Here is a 20,114-nt window from a genome sequence, read left to right as displayed (position 1 = left end):
TGATTAGAAACCCTAGACCAGCTACAAGGGACACAGATCCACCAAAAAATCCAAAAATTGGGCTTACCTGAGAACTTCAATCAGCCTCTTAAATCACCATGCAGTCGGCCGATCTAGGGCTGCATGAGGAAACAACTCAAGGAACCTTCAGCCTGCTCTGATACCAAGTAGAAATCACTGATTGTAGATTTAGTTGAATTCAACCAGGATTCTTGAATTAACCCTAGCTGCCAACCCCTCATTATATTTATTCTTAACTTAAAGGATGAGATATTACAAGATGCCCTTAGTAGGGCGGCTACTAATGTGGCTGAACAATCACAACTTAAAAACATAAACTAATGGGCCTAAAGCCCGACAACTTCCTAAGTAAATAGCTTAAAATAAGAATAAAAACAACTAGGCCCAACTCAACAGAAAAAAATGTTGAGATTGACAAAAATATTGGTTTTATTTTTGTGTGGTGAGGCTTCCACTAGAAGGGCCTTCAAGGAGTTAGAGAGGAGGGGAGAGAGTTTGAAAATAGTTATAGTGGGGGAAGGTGGAGAGGTGTGGAATGAAGCTGATGTTGGACAGGAGAAAATGCTTGAGCGGGAGGAATAGAGGTGGCTCGTGCAGTTTGTTATCTTTGTTTTGTCCTGTTGATAGTTGGTGATTGAGGGAGGTCTTCGTTAGTTTGTTTTGTCAGATTTCTTTCCTTTTGTTGTTTTTGAGGTGTATTCCTTCTCCCTTGTCGGTGATAGCTTGTCACTTTGTCTTTTATATTCTCTTTTTCTTTTAATAAATTTCTTTTTATTATAAAAAAATTATTTTACTAACTTATCTACTTGTTTTTTATTGTGGAAAGCCTGATTGCAATATTCTGTAATTGTAGAAATTACTTCATCGGGAGATAATAAAGTTTGGATTGTGTCCTTGATCTTATTAGGTTTGTGCTCCATCATGTCACGATTGCTCCACAATGCGTGCTTGGTGGGAAGAAGATGAGGAAAGAAGATATCAATTTTTTAGGACAGTGGTGGGATCTAGTGATGTGCCACCCGATCAATGTGTTCCAGATATTGCATATTTCATCTTACAGCAGCATGTTGAAGCTCCATCAATGTGGGCAATTTTCCCCCTCCAGGTAGAGTGACAAATGTCAAGATTAGGCTTTTGATTACATTTTACCAGAATAACATTAATGAACAAGCCTATGTAGCTTGTGGTGGACCAAACTATACCTTATGTGCATATAAACCATGGATTTTGTTACATGAGCAGGACTTATTAACATTGAAAGAAGAGTATACAACACGACCTGCAAGGGAGGAGACAATAAATGACCCCACCAATCCAAAGCATTACTGGAGATATCGTATGTACAAGACTTGGTTTGGCTGATGTTAGCATTTCTCTACATACATGGGCATGTAAAAATTTTGTAACTATTTCCTAAAGTTTTCTATGTGCAATCCCTTAGTAGGATGTCTAAGCTATTTTTTCACAGAATCTTTTAGAAGTTTGGTTCACCTTTGGGCTATTTACTATAAAAAATCTGGATTATATATCAAATAAAAGCACATATAAACCTCTACAAAATTTAATGGTGGCTGCCCCTCCACCGGGGATATTTAGGGTAAAAAAAAGAACTCTACATGATAATCCATAACCATATTTCATAAAAAACGTGGGCGACTCAATATCTATAACAAGCCAAAATTCAAATCTATACTCTATAGAAGACTTCAAATCCATAGAAGATATAAATTATCAAGCATATTCAACAGCTTAGTAATTTCAGCAGTTCAAATAGAGCAGATTACAAAGGTGTAGAGCCATGGTGTGTACATGTGCAAGAAAAGGGAAGAGAGGTTAATGCACTAAAACCAGCAACAAGGAAGAATAAAAGGTCTTTTGAAAATCGTTACTGATAAAAAAAGGTCTTTTTGAAAGTTATTAGGCCATTACAAAATGTATAAAATATGTAAACAGTATAAAAGTGGCTAAAGAATAAAAGTATAAAAGGCGCATTGGGTTGCCTTGCACCTAAGCCCAGGCATGTGCCTAGGTGCACCAAGCAAGGACCCTTTGAAATTTTCATCAGCACAAATATAAAAATGCACCAAGGCATGTTTTTTTTTGTTTTAAATAGTTGACCATCTTCATTTGTAATTGTTGAGTTGGTCCGAGTTGTTTTTTATTTAGTTAGGAAGTTGTTGGGCTTTAGGTCCATTAGTTTATGTTTTTTTAAGTTGTGACTGTTCAGCTATATTAGTAGCCGTCCTACTAAGGGCATCCTCGTAACATCTCATCCTTTAAGTATAAATATAATGAGAGGTAGGCGGTTATGGTTAATTTTACAATCCTGGTTGACTTCCTACTCTTTTCTTCTTCTCCTTTCTTCTCTACTGCTGAAATCTTCATCTTCCCCCTCTTTCCTTTCACAAGAAACTCGACTAATTCTGCAATTAGTGATTTCTACTGTAATTTATGGCCAAACGGAAATTTATTAGCATGTTTTCCAGAGACGAGAACAGAAATTAAGTTTGTCTGGGTGTAGATAAATCAGATTGAATTTTTTATTTAAAAAATGTGTGGTTCTAAATCATTAAACTAGAAGTGAAATAATCTGTTATCACCTCAGAAACAATGGAAATAGTTAATTAACTAAAGCTGTAAAATTAACAAAATTTCCTAATGATAATTTAGTTTTCAGTCCATCTAAAAGGCATGCATATGAGTTGTGAATAATGTATTTATCATTAAGACCTGATTTATCATAATGTGGATTTTAACATCATTATTATGAATAATTCCAAGGTCAAAAGCAATAGCTACTAAAAAGGTCAAGTCCCAAGCTACTAGTAAATAATAGGCCTTGACACTCACAAACTCATCATATGTTCAAATATAATATGATCAAATTCAATACAAAGATTAATCTCAACACAGCCTTAGTCTAATACTGTAAAGGCTAATGGTTAGTATCACTCATTTACTAGGATTTTGCTGCTTTTATCATCTCTAAAGGCAGTCAAGCCTTGTCTGAGGGAAATTGATGATGAATATTAGGATTCTAGGGTCTAAATCCAGATTCTTATAATTATTCATATTCTACTGAACTACAGGGGTGAAGTGTGATACTCAGAACTTGGAAGTTGTAATGGAGTATTTATGTTTGAAATGAACAAGAATTCAAGGAAGAAAGAAAACTTATATTATACAAGCTATCAGTTAATGCATGGTTTTGGGGTTTGTGTTTGTCTTGTTTATACTTTATCCAACCCTTTACATGTCAAAAGATATTGTTGCCTGGATTCCTGTTTTGAATTTAGACCAAGAGATTCATTTCTCTTTTTGTGTTTACTTATTTAGGTATTCACGTGACATTGGAACACTTGCTGGAAGATAAGGATATTAAACTTACCATTAGGAATCTTGTGCATGGTAGCAGGAGATCGTGCCCTCCTCTGGAGGGAGATGACATTCAAGGGAAGAACAATGAAGCAGCTGTTAATCTAAAGAAATAGCAGCTTGCCTATAGTTATATGGAATTCAAGGAAGAAGACTTCAGAGTGTTGTGTCATAAATCATAAATGCTTCTCAATTAGATTCAGGATATGATAAAGAAAGAAAAATATGCTTTCAAATTCAGTATCTTGAGATAAAAGATATAATCTGTCACCTCTAGGGAGAGATGTTTATATTAGTGGTTTAAACTTTAAATGTATCACAGACTCATCCTTACAGATTCAATCTAAGGATTGAAATAATTTCTTTTTATTTTGTAAAAGTATGTTTGTTGATACTAATTTGTCTTCAGATGCCAACAGGATCATTGGAGGCAAGGCTCTTTGCTTGTGGTCCATTTGGAAGGATTAGAATGCATTGGAAATAGCAGAAACTAAAAGAAAGGACCTAACCATCTCCCCAGATGTTAGATGTAATTATTTTACCTAAGAGTTACAAGATTAAGAACGATCCCGATGGGCAAGTAAATGAATGGATGATGAGTCAATAGATCAGATCTCACTGATTTAACTGTTTCGATGTGATCAAATATGATCCATGGCGCTTGGTTTTCTTTTTCACCCCTGCTTTGTAGATTGAGGAATTACTATTATATATCTATTAATCTATACTATAGTTAATCTTTCACAGCAATGCTTTTCATACTTCTTCAGTAAATGGTTACTCTGTTTTGCAGGGGCCATATTTGTCCATTTTTATTAATTATGATGTTATCAGATGAGTAACTTGATGTGTTTTTGTTAGCCTGTCCCCTAAAGTCGTCATAACTCTAAACTTTGTGGGTTTTTTAAAGTCATTAGCAATTGATTCAGTTTCCTTTTTGTTATCAGAAAACCAGGTCTAATCACTCCTTACAGAATATGGTTATCTTGAAACACCAATCCGTTCATCAAAAGAGTCTCTTTCTAGTACACCTTAAACTCAAAGATGCTCTTTACGGATCCAAATTTTTTTCTTCTTCAAAAAGTTTGAATGTGTGCCATTGAACTGTAAAACTTTTTTTTATCAAAATATGCCCCTATTTGTTAATTTTCCCCCATTTTATTAGGAGGGAAAAATCTCAAGGCTCAGTTTGGAAAGAGTACAAATGCAAATATATATACAGCATAAATACATACCAAATAATACAAAATATAAGGTTTTGCACTCTACATATTTGCATTTGTACTCCTTCCAAACTCAGCCTAAGGAGTTTTGGATAGTGTATTTATTTTGTATTATAACTAAAGTCAATATCAAATTGTATCGCTTGACATTTCTGATTGTTTTTGTGAACCTTATTTGGTAATCTTTCGCATTGTATTAATTGGCTTAGGTAGCATTGAAGGAAGTTGTCTGTCTTTCATGATAGATCTCTGGTAGTTATGTTTTCATTTTGGCTGAAAATTATTCAATTTTGTTAATTTAAAATGTACTTTTATAACAAATAAAATGTCATTCTTCAAAAAGTTACATTTGTCCAATCTCAACATCATCATGATCTGTTGAGTGTCATATCCATGCTCAAATTAAGGGCACTCGAATCCTTTCTTACTACTTCCACCCAAATCCTTTTCAATTTCCCCTTATGGTGTGTTTGGTTTGAAGGAAAAGGTAGGGAAAGGTAGAAACATAGCCTTAATTCTTCTAGCCCCTTGAACTTATAATAGATCACTTCTAATGAATATGGATGTTCTAGATGGTCTTCAAAAAATATGACCAAACCACCTAGGTTTACTTTCTTCATTTTATCACCTACCGGAAGCTACTGTTAGATTCTTTTGTATGACTTCATTTCTGACTCATCCTTTCTAGTCTTTCCATTCATCCATCTAAGCATTTGAATTTCTATCATGCTCATATATGGAAATGTTTTTTTTTTTTTTAACTATGTAACACTATTCCACATGACATATTGACCTAATAACTATTTTGTAAAATTTCCCTTTCCTTCTAGCAAAAGTGGTATTTGCTTATCACATAAGACTCTGGGTGCACCTCTTCCTTTTGCTCATGCATCTTGCTCTAATTCTATGAGCTACATTCTCCTCAATCTCCCATTTGTTATGAATTGTTGAGCCAAGGTAATAGAAGAGGTAGCACTGAATTATAATTGTAGGTGTATCTTGGTTTGCACTCCTATTATTATTAGCTTTACATTACACATATTATGTTGTAGATGCACTTATTCCATAACCTCTTGTCTGTAATGTATTTGTCCATAAACCTAAGTTCACATTTAATCCTTTGTTAGTTTTATCAATTAATATCATGCCATTGGCAAACATCAAACAAATATGAATCAAGTACTAACCCTTGTTTAAGATCCATGGTAATAGCAAGATCTAATGTCTCCCATAGATGTTATAATGTTGGTTTTTGCACTTTCATACACATCCCTAGCTCATTTTTTCTCGGTCTGTCACTTAAACCTCCAAGGTACCCCAAACACCTGATTAGACCCTTCTGATCCCTGTGAAACACCCAAAAATCCAAAAAACCCAAATTTCACCCTGAGAGCCCTCAGATCCACTGTTAATCCCGCTTGATACATATCTGATGGCCCCTAATTGACTCTCACTTACACCTCAACCATTAGATCAAATCCCACTATTAGACTCTAGACATACTAGAACAATGAATTTTCAACCCCAATTTCCCCTCAATCATACCAAGATTTTATTTTAAAGCTCCAGATTGATTGGATTCCAAATCCGCCTTATTTGGGCCTAGTTGGCCCAATTTAACCTTACCAATCACATCAAATTACTCAAAAACCCTACCTTATGAAATTTCACCCAAAATTACCTTTGTTTTTCCCTTCACCAAACATAGATCCCATTCTGAGATGTTAGATTAGTCGAATCAAGCCCTTTCCAGATCTGCCTGAATTAGGCCTAATTGGGCCAATTTGACTTCACTAATCAACCCAAAATCCTTGAAACCCCATCGTGCCAAATTTTAGCCAAAAGCACCTATATTTACCCTTCTTTCTAAAAAGATTCCATTTTGGTCAATCTTGTTAACCCATGAACACAAAACCCCTTTATAGTCAGACCCATCTCAACTCAACCCAAAAATCCTCGCCATTGAACTAGAAACTTGGCTTGACGAAACCTAGATTGTCCAATTTTCCCAAAATTACAAAAACACACCTCCCACCAAATTACCCTCAACCTAATTCCCAAATTACCTTCACCAAAATTACTAAAATGCCCCCATTCCCCAAATTACCCAAATACCTCTCTAAACATGCCCCAAATACTCTTTGCTATATTACCCAAATTACCCCGATCTAATTCTCGAGAAATTACCAAAATACCCTTGACCATAATTACCTAAACCACCCCTTTGACTAATTCCCAAGTTACCCTTGACCTGATTCCCAAAAATGCCCTTCCTACCAAAATTCCCCTAAATTCCCAAAATACCCTCAACCAAAATTACCTAAACTACCCCTTTTGACCAATTCCCAAATTACCTCTGACCTAATTCTCAAGAAATTACCAAAGTGCCCTTAACCAAAATTACCCCCATTGACTAAAATTACCAAAGTACCCCTCCAAAACCCCCAAATTCTCCTTGACCATAATTACCCAAATTACCCCTTTAATCTTATCTCCAAAATACCCTCTAACTTAATACCCCTCCTACCAAATTTACAAAAATACCCTCCTTCCAAAATCACCAAAATTACCTGAACTACCCTTTTGACCAAAATTACCAAATTACGCCTTTTCCGAATTCCCAAAATACACCCTCACACCAAATTACCGATTTATCCTAAAAAAATTATGAAATTACCCTTTCAACCCCAAACCCCCTTTAAACCCTAACTTATCTTGGTTTTCAAGTGGTACAGAAGAAGAGTTTGATTTGGATTTCTTAATATTTTGTGTTGTCACATTTAGGACGTGGGTTTTGGTTAAATAATCTGTTCTTGGGAAAGCCATCCCATCCTGGATTTCGGCATAAGTTTGTTTTAGATATCATTAAAAAGTAAACTTCGGTGGCCTTTTGTGCAGTTTGATTTGAACATGTGAGCATTGAATAGGACTAGCCTGGCTGAGCTTGACAATCTTCCCCTGATGTGGTAGCACTAGCCTGCTTATTGTTGGATTCCCTTGACTCTGTTAATTGCCCAGATTTTCTTGTATCATGTAAATAAGTATTGTAGGATTTGAGTCCTTCAAAACTTTTTAGTGCTGCCCTTCATGTTAGGTTGCTTAAATTTTGGTCTACGGCTTAAGGGTTGCTTCCCAATATTGAAGTTTCAGCATTCAAGGTGAATGGTAAGATGATGTAGATTCGGCCCTGCCACCCATGCCTGAATTTTCTCTTCCTTTGTCCAAATATGTGATAGCGCAGACAAGGACCCAGATCATGCTCTGAATCTGTTGATTGAACTGAATGCAAGAATATCTTTTGTGTGTCCTTTTCCTTGGGAAGATTTGACAGGTGTTTTCTTTGGAACTACATGTTTATTTTTAAGCCTTGGCCTTGCCTTTAAAAAACCAATAAATAAAATAAAATAAAACAGAGAAAGGATGAGACTGGTTTGCTACATGATTTCTAGATTCCAGCCTTGTCTTATCTTTTCCCCTGTTAGTGTAAATGCAGTCATGGATGGAGTGTCTTTTAAGAGCTAGAATTGTATTGGATTTATTTCCTGAAATTGTTGAATGATAATTTCCCACCTGCATCTCAAGAGGAGGGTGACCAAAGGTTGCTCTCAAGGATCTTAAACCTTTGCGTAAACAATGGGTAGATTCGATTGCAATTGGGTAAATGGCTGGAATCAATTTTGACTTGACCATTGATCTGAAAGTATGGCCTTTATCAGGTTTGAAACTTCTCACAAGCATCTTTTAGTGGCTAGAATAGAGGATGCAGAACCACACCCTTGGCATGATTTGGGTTTCTATAGGCTATGATCCATGGCGCTATCAGCCAAAGGAATAATTCTTATCTGTATCTTACAGATGTAAATAAACCGGCTTACTTGGGGAATGAATTGGTTCTTTTAGGTCTGATGTACGGGGTTTCATTTAGACCTAGACGGTTGTATTGCTGCACAGCATTACTAGTGTGTCATTTCTGGGTTACTTACATAAGACCCTGGAGCATGGATCTCGTGTTGGGTAATGAATTCATATTCTGAATCCACAGGTTTGGAATAGTCTTATATTGATTCCGACCTCCCATCTGGTTTCAGGTTATATCATCTATGGGTATGGGTTATCCTTGATTGAGACTAGAAATTTGGTTTGCCACATCAGTAGATGAATAATGCTATATGCAGAATTGTTACGTATGCCTTTTTTGTGGTAGATCTTGCCTGTATATATCTTGTTCATACATGTATGCTTTTAGTGTTTAACTTTTGTTTTCTCTTTCTAATTTTTCGGTTTTTTTTTTTTTCTTTTAATCTCCCCACTCCCTTTGTTGAAGATGTTGGAATAAACTGTAACCTTTAAGCGTCCACCGCTCTCCGGACTAAACACCTATTCAAAATAATTGTTTTTAACTCGTGTCTAGATTCAAGTGTTTGTTTTAGCAGCATCACCGGTTGTCTTGGGTGGGTCTTAGAACACCACTTAGGAGTTCTAAGTCAAAAGCAAGCGGAAATTTCAACAGGTGTCTGTAGGTCTCGGTTGGACTTCCCATTTTGCAGCTGAACCTGTATTCGAAGGCATTTACTGTCAAGGGATGCAACTAGTTAATAAGAAAGAGTACCCGAGGGTAGTCGGTGTAAAACATATTTTTGGTCAAGCCCATCTTTGCTTAGGCATAGATAGATAAGTGTTTTAACAGTCTAGTTCACGTTGCCTTAGGAAGGGTGAAAGCTTGAAGCTGGGAATTTAATCCAGTACAGGATTCGTACCATAAGGAGGCCAGGACTGACCGTCGTGTAACGTAGCAGGGGCAAGGGATAGCTCCTAGGGTGCCTTAGAAGATAAAAGAGTTATATTTCTTTCTCAGCACAGTGTAGGCCAGACCTTGAAGCATAGTGGTTAGTCCATGTATTTCTGTGGGATTCAACCCACTTGGGGATAAGCGAATCACTTAAGAGCATGTCTTCGTGAGTTTAACAAGTTAGTGATGGTTGATGCAGGTTTGGGGATCTTTGAGGGGGGTAGATTTGTCAATTTGTTGGAGTCTCATAAATAAACAAATGAAAGAATGTAATAATGAAGAAAAGTAGTAGTTAACGAGGGTCCTTGTTTAAGAATAAGTAGGCTCTTGTTGAAGTTAGAGGGAAAAAGCTTAAAATTTCTGTTTTGATTAGTACATGCATTATATCTAGATTGGCTTTTATATTTCTTAGTTGATTTGAGATGAGATTGTCACTATCATGTATGTATTGAAGCTTGTCGTGTTATAGCTTATTTCGTTTTTATCTTCTATTGAAGCATGAGCATTTGCATATTTCATACCATCTCTAGGTATCTAGGAACCCCATTGTCCTATTAGGAGAGAGTCCGGTACACTTGGGCCATCGGGACTAGGAACCTGGTGAGACGGGTGGAAAGCTCTCAGCCAGTCACCAACCTGAGAAACCCCTATGGGTGAAGGTTTGAAGACTGGTGGCCGTTAACCATGATTTAGATATCACACCCCGAACCTATGTGCATCAGTCGTGTGATACCTTTGCATTTTTAATCTTAGAGGGCCCTATCAAGAAAAAATAAAAAAATGTATATAAAAATATAAATCCAAAAAATATATAAAAAATAATAAAAATATAAAAATCCAAAATTCAAAAAGAAGAAAGAATACAAAATACAAAAAAAGAGAATACAAAAATTAAAAAAAACCCGAGAGAAAAGAGAAAAGTCAAAAAAAGAGAAAACTACAAAAATTTAAAAAAAATGAGAAAAAACCAAGAAAGAAAAAGATAAAAAATCCAATGTAAAAAAAAACAAAATACAAAAAGAGGAAATTCAAAAATAATCAAAAAGGGAAAATCCAAAATACAAAGACGAAGAGAAAAAACAAAATACCAAAACAAAAAGAAAATCAAATAAAAAAGAGTAAATTCCAAAATCAATAAAAAAGTACAAAAACAAGGGTAAATGCAAAAATGGCAATACATAAAGTAACAAATGGGAAAACACAAAATCAAAAAGAAAGAAAAGGAAGAAAAATCCAAAATAAAGAAAAAAAGAGAAACCAAAATTCAAAAAAAAAGATAGATGAAAATCCCTGTAAAAAAAAGAAAAAACCAAAAAAAAAGGAAAAGAAAAAATAAATCCAAAATACAAAAAAAGTAGAAAAAATCAAATAAAAAAGAGAAAACTTCAAGATCAATAAAAAAAGAGAGAAAATCCAAAATCAATAAAAAAGAAAACGGAAAGAAAATACAAAATACAAAAAAAACACCAAAAATGGAAGGTTTGAGATAAAAATGGATGAAAATTCCAAAGGATTAGAAAATTCAAAAAGAAAAAAAAGAAGCAAAGAAAAAAGAAAAAGGAGAAGGAAAGGAAAATCCAAACCAAAAATTAAAAAAAAAAAAGAAAAAAATCAAAGGGAGGTAAAAAAAGGAGAGAGAATAAAAAATCCAAGATACAAAAGGAAAAAAAAGAGAAAAGAAAAGAAAAATAATACAAAAAAATGATGATAAAGAGAAAATTACCAATTAAGTTTGGATGGCTAGGAAAGAACATCATTGGGAATCCTACGTTCATGACTCGGCTTATAATCACCAGATCAGTTACGCGAGCAATGGCGCAAGAGTCACATCAGAATGAAAGCGTTATTCCCCCTTCTTCCACGGGTTCATTTGCCTTGTCGGACTCAAGGATACCGGCCTTAGTTCCATACACTAGTCAACACCGATTCCTCCCCCTTCCACCAATCCAAGTGCCGAACCGCCAATGTCAAGAACCTCCCAACATATCACCCACATTCCCACCCTTTACATCTACCTCATTCCATGCATCTGACATACCTAATGTTACTTTTACATCTCCTCCTTTCATGTTCATTGCATCATCACACCAACCCCCACCCAAACCAACTTTCAACTTTGCGAAACACCCCTACTGCTAGTCTCCACCTCAACCAACCTCCACCTTTGTTGGACAATCCTACTGCCAACCCCCGCGTCAACCAACCTTCAGCTTCCCCAAACGGGCCTATTCCCAACCCTCTCCAACTTTTTTGGAGAGGATGATCCCAAATTTATTGCACCACCTCCCCTGTTCCAGGCCCCCCTCAAGGATGATGTGAAAAGACTGAAGGAAGAAATGAGGCAAGTGAAAGCGATGCACCATTTAGGGATCACAGATTTTAAAGAGTTGTGTTTTTACCCCGATGCTAAGCTACTGGGGAAGTTCAAGATGTCGGATTTTGAAAAATATGATGGGAAGAGCTGCCCTCAAACTCACTTGAAAATCTTCTATGGGGATATGCTCCAATACGGGTCCGATGAGAAGTTATTGATCCAGATGTTCCAAAAGATTTTGACTGGCAGCACGAGAACATGGTTCGCTAATCTGGAGGAAGGCAAGAAGAAATCATGGAAGAATGTCTCGGGAGCATTCCTTGACCATTTTTTCTTACAATATAGAATTGGTACCTAACCGAGCCGATCTGAAACTGATGAGTCAGAAGTCAGGGGAATCATTTTTAGACTATGCTTATCATTAGCGTGAGGTGGCAGCCAAGCTCTGCCATCCCCTACCTAAAGAGGAAATGGTTAGGACCTTCATCAGGACATTGAATGATCCCTACCATACACTGTTAGTGGCCCAACCATTGAAGGACTTCAGCGATGTTGTTAAGGGTGTTGTGAGGATACAAGAGTCGATGCGTCACGGGCGCAGGAAGCCCGACCAGTTCTACTCCTGGACCAAGGAGACCCCCACCTAGATTGAAGGCTAAAGTTGAGATCCATGCAATCTCCACCTATCCCCTTTCGCAAGTTGGCTTTGTACCCATTGTTTAGCCTTATTCCCTGCCTGTTAGACCACCTTTGGTAATGAGCCCACCACCTCGACCACAACCACCTAACATGGTGATGCCCTACTGACTAGAACCACCAGTAAACTCCCAATTTCCTCCTTCCAAATATAACAATGTGCCTCCCATTGCCTATCCACCAACTTTCCCTCCTCGCAGAGAACTTACTCAAATTCCTACCCACACTCTCAGTTGTTGCCCACTTTGGTCCAAAAGGGGTACTTGAAACTATTGAAGTGGAAGCCGCCTCAAGAGTCCAAACCCAAGCATTATGACGAAAATGCATATTGTGAATTCCACCAGGGGCTCGACCACACCACAGATCCTTGCATAACATTGAAGTTTGCTATCCAGAATTTGATTGACAAGAACCTAATTACCTTCAATCTAGTGTTAGGCCCTTCACCACAACCAGGTATAGGCATAACACAAAACCCTCTTCCTAATCACGGAGTCGGTCCTAGTTCATCCATCAACTTCATAGAATGAATGTGGAATGAAGATCTTTTCAAAAGAGGGAGAAGAAGAATCACATCCCCATCTTGACTCAGAGCTTTATAATGGTATGATCGTGTTGATCCAGCGCATATGATCCACCCAGGAGAGGTTACCGGTTGAAGCACCTATCCCATAGTGTTAGGAGCCGACGTCGAGATTAAATCATTTTCTCAGTTTTGAATGTAATGCCAGAGTGGAGAATCAATGATCTCTACCCCACTTACTTTTCATAATCGAGAGCTTCTAATGTAAATAGTCAAAGTACAATACTTTTTTATGTCATTCCATGACACCAGTGGAATTACATCAAGCATGATCCCTTTCGCAAGGGTATGTAGCACAGCCCATATCACGGGCCCAACCCCTATCATGAGTTTTTAATATTTCCCCTCATTACTTATTGCTCTACATTTCTTATTCCCAAGAATTCGCATTCAAACCATATGTTTTCGATATTGAGTTAGGCTTCGCCTCCATGAGCATTCAACAAGAGGATCCTAGTGAGGAAATTCCAAAGGGGCTTCTTGATCAAATGGAGCGATTTGGAGAGAATGAACTTGCATGGTCTCATAGAGATATGCGTTGATTGAGTGGTTTACGAGATTCCTACTTATTCTTATGCAAAAAAAAAAAACAAACAAAAAAACAAAATCCAAAATACCAAAACAAAAAAAGTCCAAAATCTAAAAAAAAAGAAGAAAAATCGATCACTTCTCAACTAGCGAATCTGATTGTTTCCTCCTTAATGAAACCTAGGGTGTCGGTCATAGTTCCATTTTTGAATTGCGCCCGGCCTAATCCCTTTCAAAGGGTATGCAGAGCAGCCCACCTCATGGATTCAACCACTTCCATAAATAAAATATTGTTTTCCCCCATTTCTCTTTCCCTTGCCCAAGATGCTTGCCCATAAGAGAGTGATTAGTCCATTCAAGGTTGTCTATCCACAGAAGGAAGAATCTACCTCCTCTCAGAGCCTCAAAAGTTGCCTGAAGAAAAGTCAATTGTTGGTCAAGAGATTTTCAGTTGAACTTCCTGATAACCTCCCTACCCGTAATAAAGCCATCTTCTTTGTCCAAATTAGGGCAGAATTGTGGTTGCCAAGGCATGGTATGTTCCCCTTGAATAACACCTGGGCTGACACAGAACAAAGGCACCATCCTAAACCCAGTACCTGTCGATTAATCAAAGAAAGGACGGGAGGGCATCCTCAACCATTCCTCTTTCCTCATTGATCCCTTGAATTCTCAAAAGTCGCTAGTTAACTAGTTGAGCTTATACATTAGACCTTTTTTCCAGCGCACTAGTCAAACACACAAAATGCACTTTAGGGATCATCAAAAAATGGGGGAGGGGCTTTGCTTGACATATACTATGCTCGACATATGATTCTTCAATATGCAATGAAGGGAGGCCACCCTTGGCCATTTATTTGACCTTATGCATTCAATCCTATTAATATGTAGTAAAATCCCCTACTTGGTCCTTTGAGGCTTCCTATCAACCTTTATTCCAGTTTTTTTGCAGATTTACTTTAATCTAGTTTTTTACAGATTTTCCCAGATTTAATTTAATCTTATTTTTTGTAGTTTTTTCCTAGATTTAGAATTCCCATATTTACTTTAATTCAGTTTTTCACAGACTTTCCCAAATTTACTTTAATCCTGCTTTGTGTAGATTTCCCATATCCAGATTTCGCGGATTTACTTTATCTAGTTTTTCACAGTTTTATCCCATATCTAGATTTCACATATTTACTTTAATCTAGATTTCCCCATATTTACTTTAATCCAGTTTTTCGCAAATTATCCCAAATCCAAATTTCCTAGATTTACTTTAATCTAGATTTCGCAAATTTACTTTGTACAACATTTTACAATTTTATCCTAGATCCAGATTTCACAGATGTACTTTAATCTAAATTTTCTCATATCTAGATTTCCCAGATTTACTTTAAACCAGTTCTTTCTAGATCTAGATTTCACAGATGTACTTTAATCCAGATTTTTCCCAGGTCTAGATTTCCCAGATTTACTTTAATCCAGTTTTTCCCAGATCTAGATTTCGTAGATTTACTTTATCCAGTTTTTCACATTTTTTTCCCAGATCCAGATTTCACAAATGTATCTTAATCCAGATTTCCTAGATTTACTCTAATCCAGCTTTTTCCAAATCCAGATTTTCTAGATTTACACTAATCCAGTTTTTCGCAGATTTACTTTATTCCAATTTTTTACAGAATTTCCTAGATCTAGATTTCCCAGATTTACTTTAATCTATTCTTTTTGTAGATTCCCCAAACTTAGATTTCTTAGATTTACTTTTAGTTTAGTTTTCACAGTTTTATCCCAAGTCCAGATTTCACAGATGTAATTTAATATGGTTTTTCCCAGATCCAGATTTTTCATTTTTACTTTAATCCAGTTTTTCATAGATTTTTCCCATATCTAGATTTCCTAGATTTACTTTAATCCAGTTTTTACAGTTTTATCCTAGATCCAGATCACCCAGATTTACTTTAATCTAGTTTTTCATAGATTTTCCCAGATATAGTTTCATAGATTTATTTTAGTCCTATTTTTCCCATATCTACTTTAATCCATCTTTTTGTAGATTTTCACAGATCTAGATTTCGTAGATGTACTTTAATTAAGTTTTCATAGATCCAAGTGTACTTTAATCCATATCTAGATTTCCCATATTTATTGTAATCTAGTTTTTCGCAAATTTTCTCAGATCTAGATTTCCCAGATTTATTTTTAGTTCAGTTTTCACAGTTTTATCCCAGATCCAGTTTTCACAGTTTTCCCATATTAGCCGAATCAAGCCCTTTCCAGATCTGCTTGATTTGGGTCTAGTTGGGCCAATCTGATCTCACTAATCAACCCAGAATCCCCGAAAACCCCACTGTTCCAAATTTTAGCCAAAAGTACCCATATTTACCCTTCCATCTAAAAAGATTTTATTTCGGTCAATCTTATAGCCCATGGACACAAAACCCCTCTATAGTTAGACCCATCTCAACCCTTAATTTTCCAACCCAAAAATCCCCGCCATTGAATTGGCATGACAAAATCTAGTTTGACCAACTTTCCCAAAATTACAAAAGTACCCCTCACACCAAATTACGCCTGACCTAATTCCCAAATTGCCCTACCAAAGTTACCAAAATGCCCCGTATTCCCCAAATTACCCAAATACCTCTCTAAACCTCCCCCGAATACTCTTTGCCATATTACCCAAATTACCTCCGACCTAATTCCCAAGAAATTACCAAATTACCCTCAGCCAAAATTACCTAAACTTCCCCTTTGACTAATTCCCAAGTTACCCTTAACCTGATTCCCAAAAATGCCCCTCCTTCCAAAATTCTCCTAAATTCCCAAAATACCCTCGACCAAAATTACCTAAACTACCCCTTTTGATCAATTCCCAAATTACCTCTGACCTAATTCCCAAGAAATTACCAAATGCCCTTAACCAAAATTACCCAAATTACCCCCTTTGCCTAAATTACCAAAGTACCCCTCCAAAACCACCAAAATCCCCTTGACCATAATTACCCGAATTACCCCTTCAACCTTATCCCAAAATACACTCACTTAATACCCCTCTTACCAAAATTTCCAAAATACCCTTCTTGCCAAAATTCCCTCCTTCCAAAATCACCAAAATTACCTAAACTACCTTTTGACCAAAATTATCAAAATACCCCCTCACACCAAATTACCGATTTATCCTAAAAAAATATGAAATTACCCTTTGGACCCCGAAACCCCCTTTAAACCCTAACTTACTGAAACTCCCCTCCTCCATCTTGAGAGTTAGCACAACCTTCCCCTCCCTCCTATTATAAATAGGAGGTCGGTAGGAGAACAAAAGGGTAGAGCGGTCGAGCTAAGAAAGGAGGTGAGAAACGATGCTGAAACGAAGAAGCTGCTGAGATGAATGTTCGAAAGAGGGAGGTGGGAGCTCGAGTGAGAGAAATCTGAGAGAGAGCTCAAGTGAGAGAAATCTGAGAGAGAGCTCGAGTGAGAGAAGAAAATTAGAGGGGGAGAGAGAGCTTCGAGAGAGAGAGAAAGAGAGTTGAGAGTTTCGAGGGAGAAAGGGGTCGGACTTTGACAGAAAATTTAGAGAGAAAGAGGGGGTCCGTGACAGAGAGAAAGTCGAAGGAGAAGCTGGGAAAGGGGGTCTGTTTACTCTCGCTGTTCTCTTGTAAAAAACTGAAGGTTGTCGAATGGGAGGTCGAGAGAGAAAGCTCTAAGAATCGAAAGTCGTTAAGTTGCCGGAGACGCTATCCTGCCTATCGTGGCTGCCCATTGCATCATCAAATTTCTCAGGTCATCGTTAGTACTTATTCAGTGACCGTCCGAGCCAGTCAAAGTTCCTAAATCAGCAAGCGTCAATTGTTTCTCGCCATAAGAGTTAAAATGTTTTACGTTATCCCCTTGATCTTTATTGGCTTTCTGTTTTTATAGTTCTTTTTCTCAGTTAGTTTTTGCGCGTTGAGGTTAAGTTTGAAGGTGAGAATCGAGGTTTTCTTTAAAGAGGTTGGAGCATTTCTCTGTTCTCTTCAGACCAATCGGCTGAGTCCAAGAGTGTGGGTCTGATAGAAAAAGGGTGAGAATTCATCCTTTTGCTCAGACCCCTGCATCGAAAAGGGGATTAGTCTGGATGAAGGAGAGAAGTTCCCGAATCCTCTTGAATTACTAAGAACCCGGCTTCTCACATCCAATTCAAAGGAAGTATATAAATCGGCATTGAGAAATTCTGAGGCACATCTGAAACGTTATTTGTCTCTATTCAGTTTTACCCTGAGTTTGCTGTTCGGTTACAAGCAAATTTGTTCCCATGATACAACAGAGCCTTGGGCGAGAATATGCAACCAACAAAGTTGAAGAGTCTCCAAAGAAACTTTTTGTGAGACTAGCAAACCGGAATGAAAGAGAGAGAGAGTGAATTTTGAAATTATGTGTTCTAGAGTCTGATTCATGCTCCTTAAATAATTTGTGAAGAGGTATAAGGAAAAGGTAAGTGCTTGTTTAGAGAAGGCACCTTGAACAGTCACAATTTCAACCATTGTGACTGTTTAAAAAGTTGTTAACAGTTGGTGACTGTTAACTTTGAATTATGCCTCTTGATCACACCCGATCGAATCGTGACTGTTGATCTCATCAACGGTGATCAATGCACCAAAACCAAAACCGCCCATTGCGAGCCACGTGGGTGCACGCGAAGTGCAAGCAAAGTGCGCCTCTAAAGCACCTCATTGTGTCACACACACGCATGCGCGCGGGTTGCGCGGTATCGAATCCACATACTCTCCTCTTCTAATTCTAAGGAGTGCAAATCAGCTCCTATTGAAATACTGAAAACAAACCTTGTAATTATCCAACGTGGGACAAGTTCAAAATTAGGTTTTTTTTTTTTTTTTTGTAAGAGAAAAACTGATTTTCCAACCAAGTGTGCACATGCAATTTCTCATGTAATTGACCAATCAAACCCATTGGATTTAATCTCTTATGAGATTAAAACCCAACAATCCCCCACATTGATTGACCAATTATATAGTTCTCTCTCAATCCAAACTACTATGACACAGTTATGCATACAAAAGGTGTTTATCAACTTAAACATCTTATTAGTATAGTTATCTCAGAGCCTTGTCAAAGTTATTAGTGGTAAGACCTTAAACCAACTACTCTCAAGACAGACCGGAGACACCTATACACATAAAAATGTTCAGTCTCTGCAAGAGTTTCAAATTTTGCTCAACACTGTTATAGCCATGTGCTTCTTTCCTGGTTTCATGAACAATCCCGAGAGCAAACCCAAACCCTCATGAGAAGCGGCACCACTTCTATGTTCACATGGGTGAATCTCCACTATGTGTTCCGTTATTTGACACATTTCAGAACTTCATTAAGAGTTTATCTCAGCATCTCATCATAACGGACAACACTGTTTATGTTGTGATGGGAATTTTCTCAATGTCAGTGCTAACAGTCACATTGCTGTAACTTGTCGTTACCCATTAAACCCAATACCGATGGCTTTTCAGTTCAGGTTGTGTTACCATTATAGGTGACTAAGTAAAGGGTTTTAATCTCATCTCTTTGGTTGTCATTCTTACCAATTCTCTGGCTAAAATTTTTACTTGACCTCACATAAGTTATAGTAATGACTCCATCTTGAATCAGTTGCCTAACAAATTCATGTCTCAGACTTATATGTCTGGACTTACCATTGTAGGTACCATTATAGGCCCTTGACAGAGTTGCCTCACTATCATAGTAAATGGAAATTGGGGGCATAGGATTAGGCCAAAGTTTTATATCCAATAATAAATTCCTAATCCATTCAGCCTCTTTTCAGCAGCCGCTACGGCTATGGATTCGGATTCCATGGTCGAGTGAGATATACAAGTTTGTCTCTTGGATGCCCAAGAGATCGCACCCCCACCAAGGACAAAAATCCATCAAGATGTGGACTTGTTATCTCCATTACCGGTAATCCAACTTGCATCAGTGTACCCTTCTAGTACAATTGGATAATCACAATAAAACAAGCCAAGTTCCAAAGTTCTCTTGAGATACCCAAGAACTCTCCCAATTGCCTTCCAGTGCTCTACACCGGAATTACTTGTAAACCGACTGAGTTTATTTACTGCAAATGCAATATCAGGTCTGGTACAAAGCATATCATACATCAAGCTCCCTATTGCACAAGCATACTCAAGTTGTGCAATTGCTCTACCAGTATTTTCTACTAGTTTTATACTAGAATCATATGACATGCTATATTCTTTAAACCCTAAATGCTTAAATTTCTCAAGTACTTTCTCAATATAATGTGATTGGCTTAATGCATAACCCCTACTATGCTTTTTAACTTTTATTCCCAAGATGGTATCTATTTCTCCTAAATCTTTCATCTTGAAAATAGAGGATAAGTAGTTTTTAGTTTCATTTATTTCAATATTTGTACCCACAATAAGCATATCATCCACATAAAGACACATAATTACTCCATAATTTTCAGTGAATTTTGAGTAGATGCATCTATCAGCACTATTATGTTTAAAACCAAAAGCTAGAATGCAAGAATCAAATTTCTCATGCCACTGTTTAGGTACTTGTTTTAATCCATATAGTGATTTA

At 37.1% G+C, this 20,114-nt stretch overlaps 1 protein-coding gene across 11 annotated transcripts in view; it reads left to right on the top strand.

Annotated features, from left to right (window-relative positions):
* Positions 1–4,146, top strand: part of DPE2 (disproportionating enzyme 2) — a 53,657-nt gene extending 49,511 nt beyond the window's left edge. For 7 of the 11 annotated variants that reach the window (XM_088953583.1, XM_088953582.1, XM_088953586.1 and 4 more), the window contains 3 exons: positions 929–1,126; positions 1,264–1,357; positions 3,358–3,775. In XM_088953583.1, the coding sequence (XP_088809709.1) occupies positions 929–1,126; positions 1,264–1,357; positions 3,358–3,512 (447 nt within the window). In that variant the 3' untranslated portion in view covers positions 3,513–3,775. Of the gene's footprint in view, positions 1–928; positions 1,127–1,263; positions 1,413–3,357; positions 3,776–3,815 lie in introns of those variants that run through there. The other 4 variants (XM_088953589.1, XM_088953587.1, XM_088953584.1 and 1 more) reach the window with 3 other exon arrangements.
* The last annotated feature ends 15,968 nt before the right edge of the window (positions 4,147–20,114 follow it).

This window comes from Nelumbo lutea, chromosome 7 (genome assembly GCF_056320005.1).
Source record: "Nelumbo lutea isolate HS-2025 chromosome 7, American lotus-T2T, whole genome shotgun sequence".
Taxonomy (NCBI): domain Eukaryota; kingdom Viridiplantae; phylum Streptophyta; class Magnoliopsida; order Proteales; family Nelumbonaceae; genus Nelumbo; species Nelumbo lutea.
Note: the sequence above shows the minus strand (reverse complement) of the source record. Positions and strands in the feature narration are given on the sequence as shown.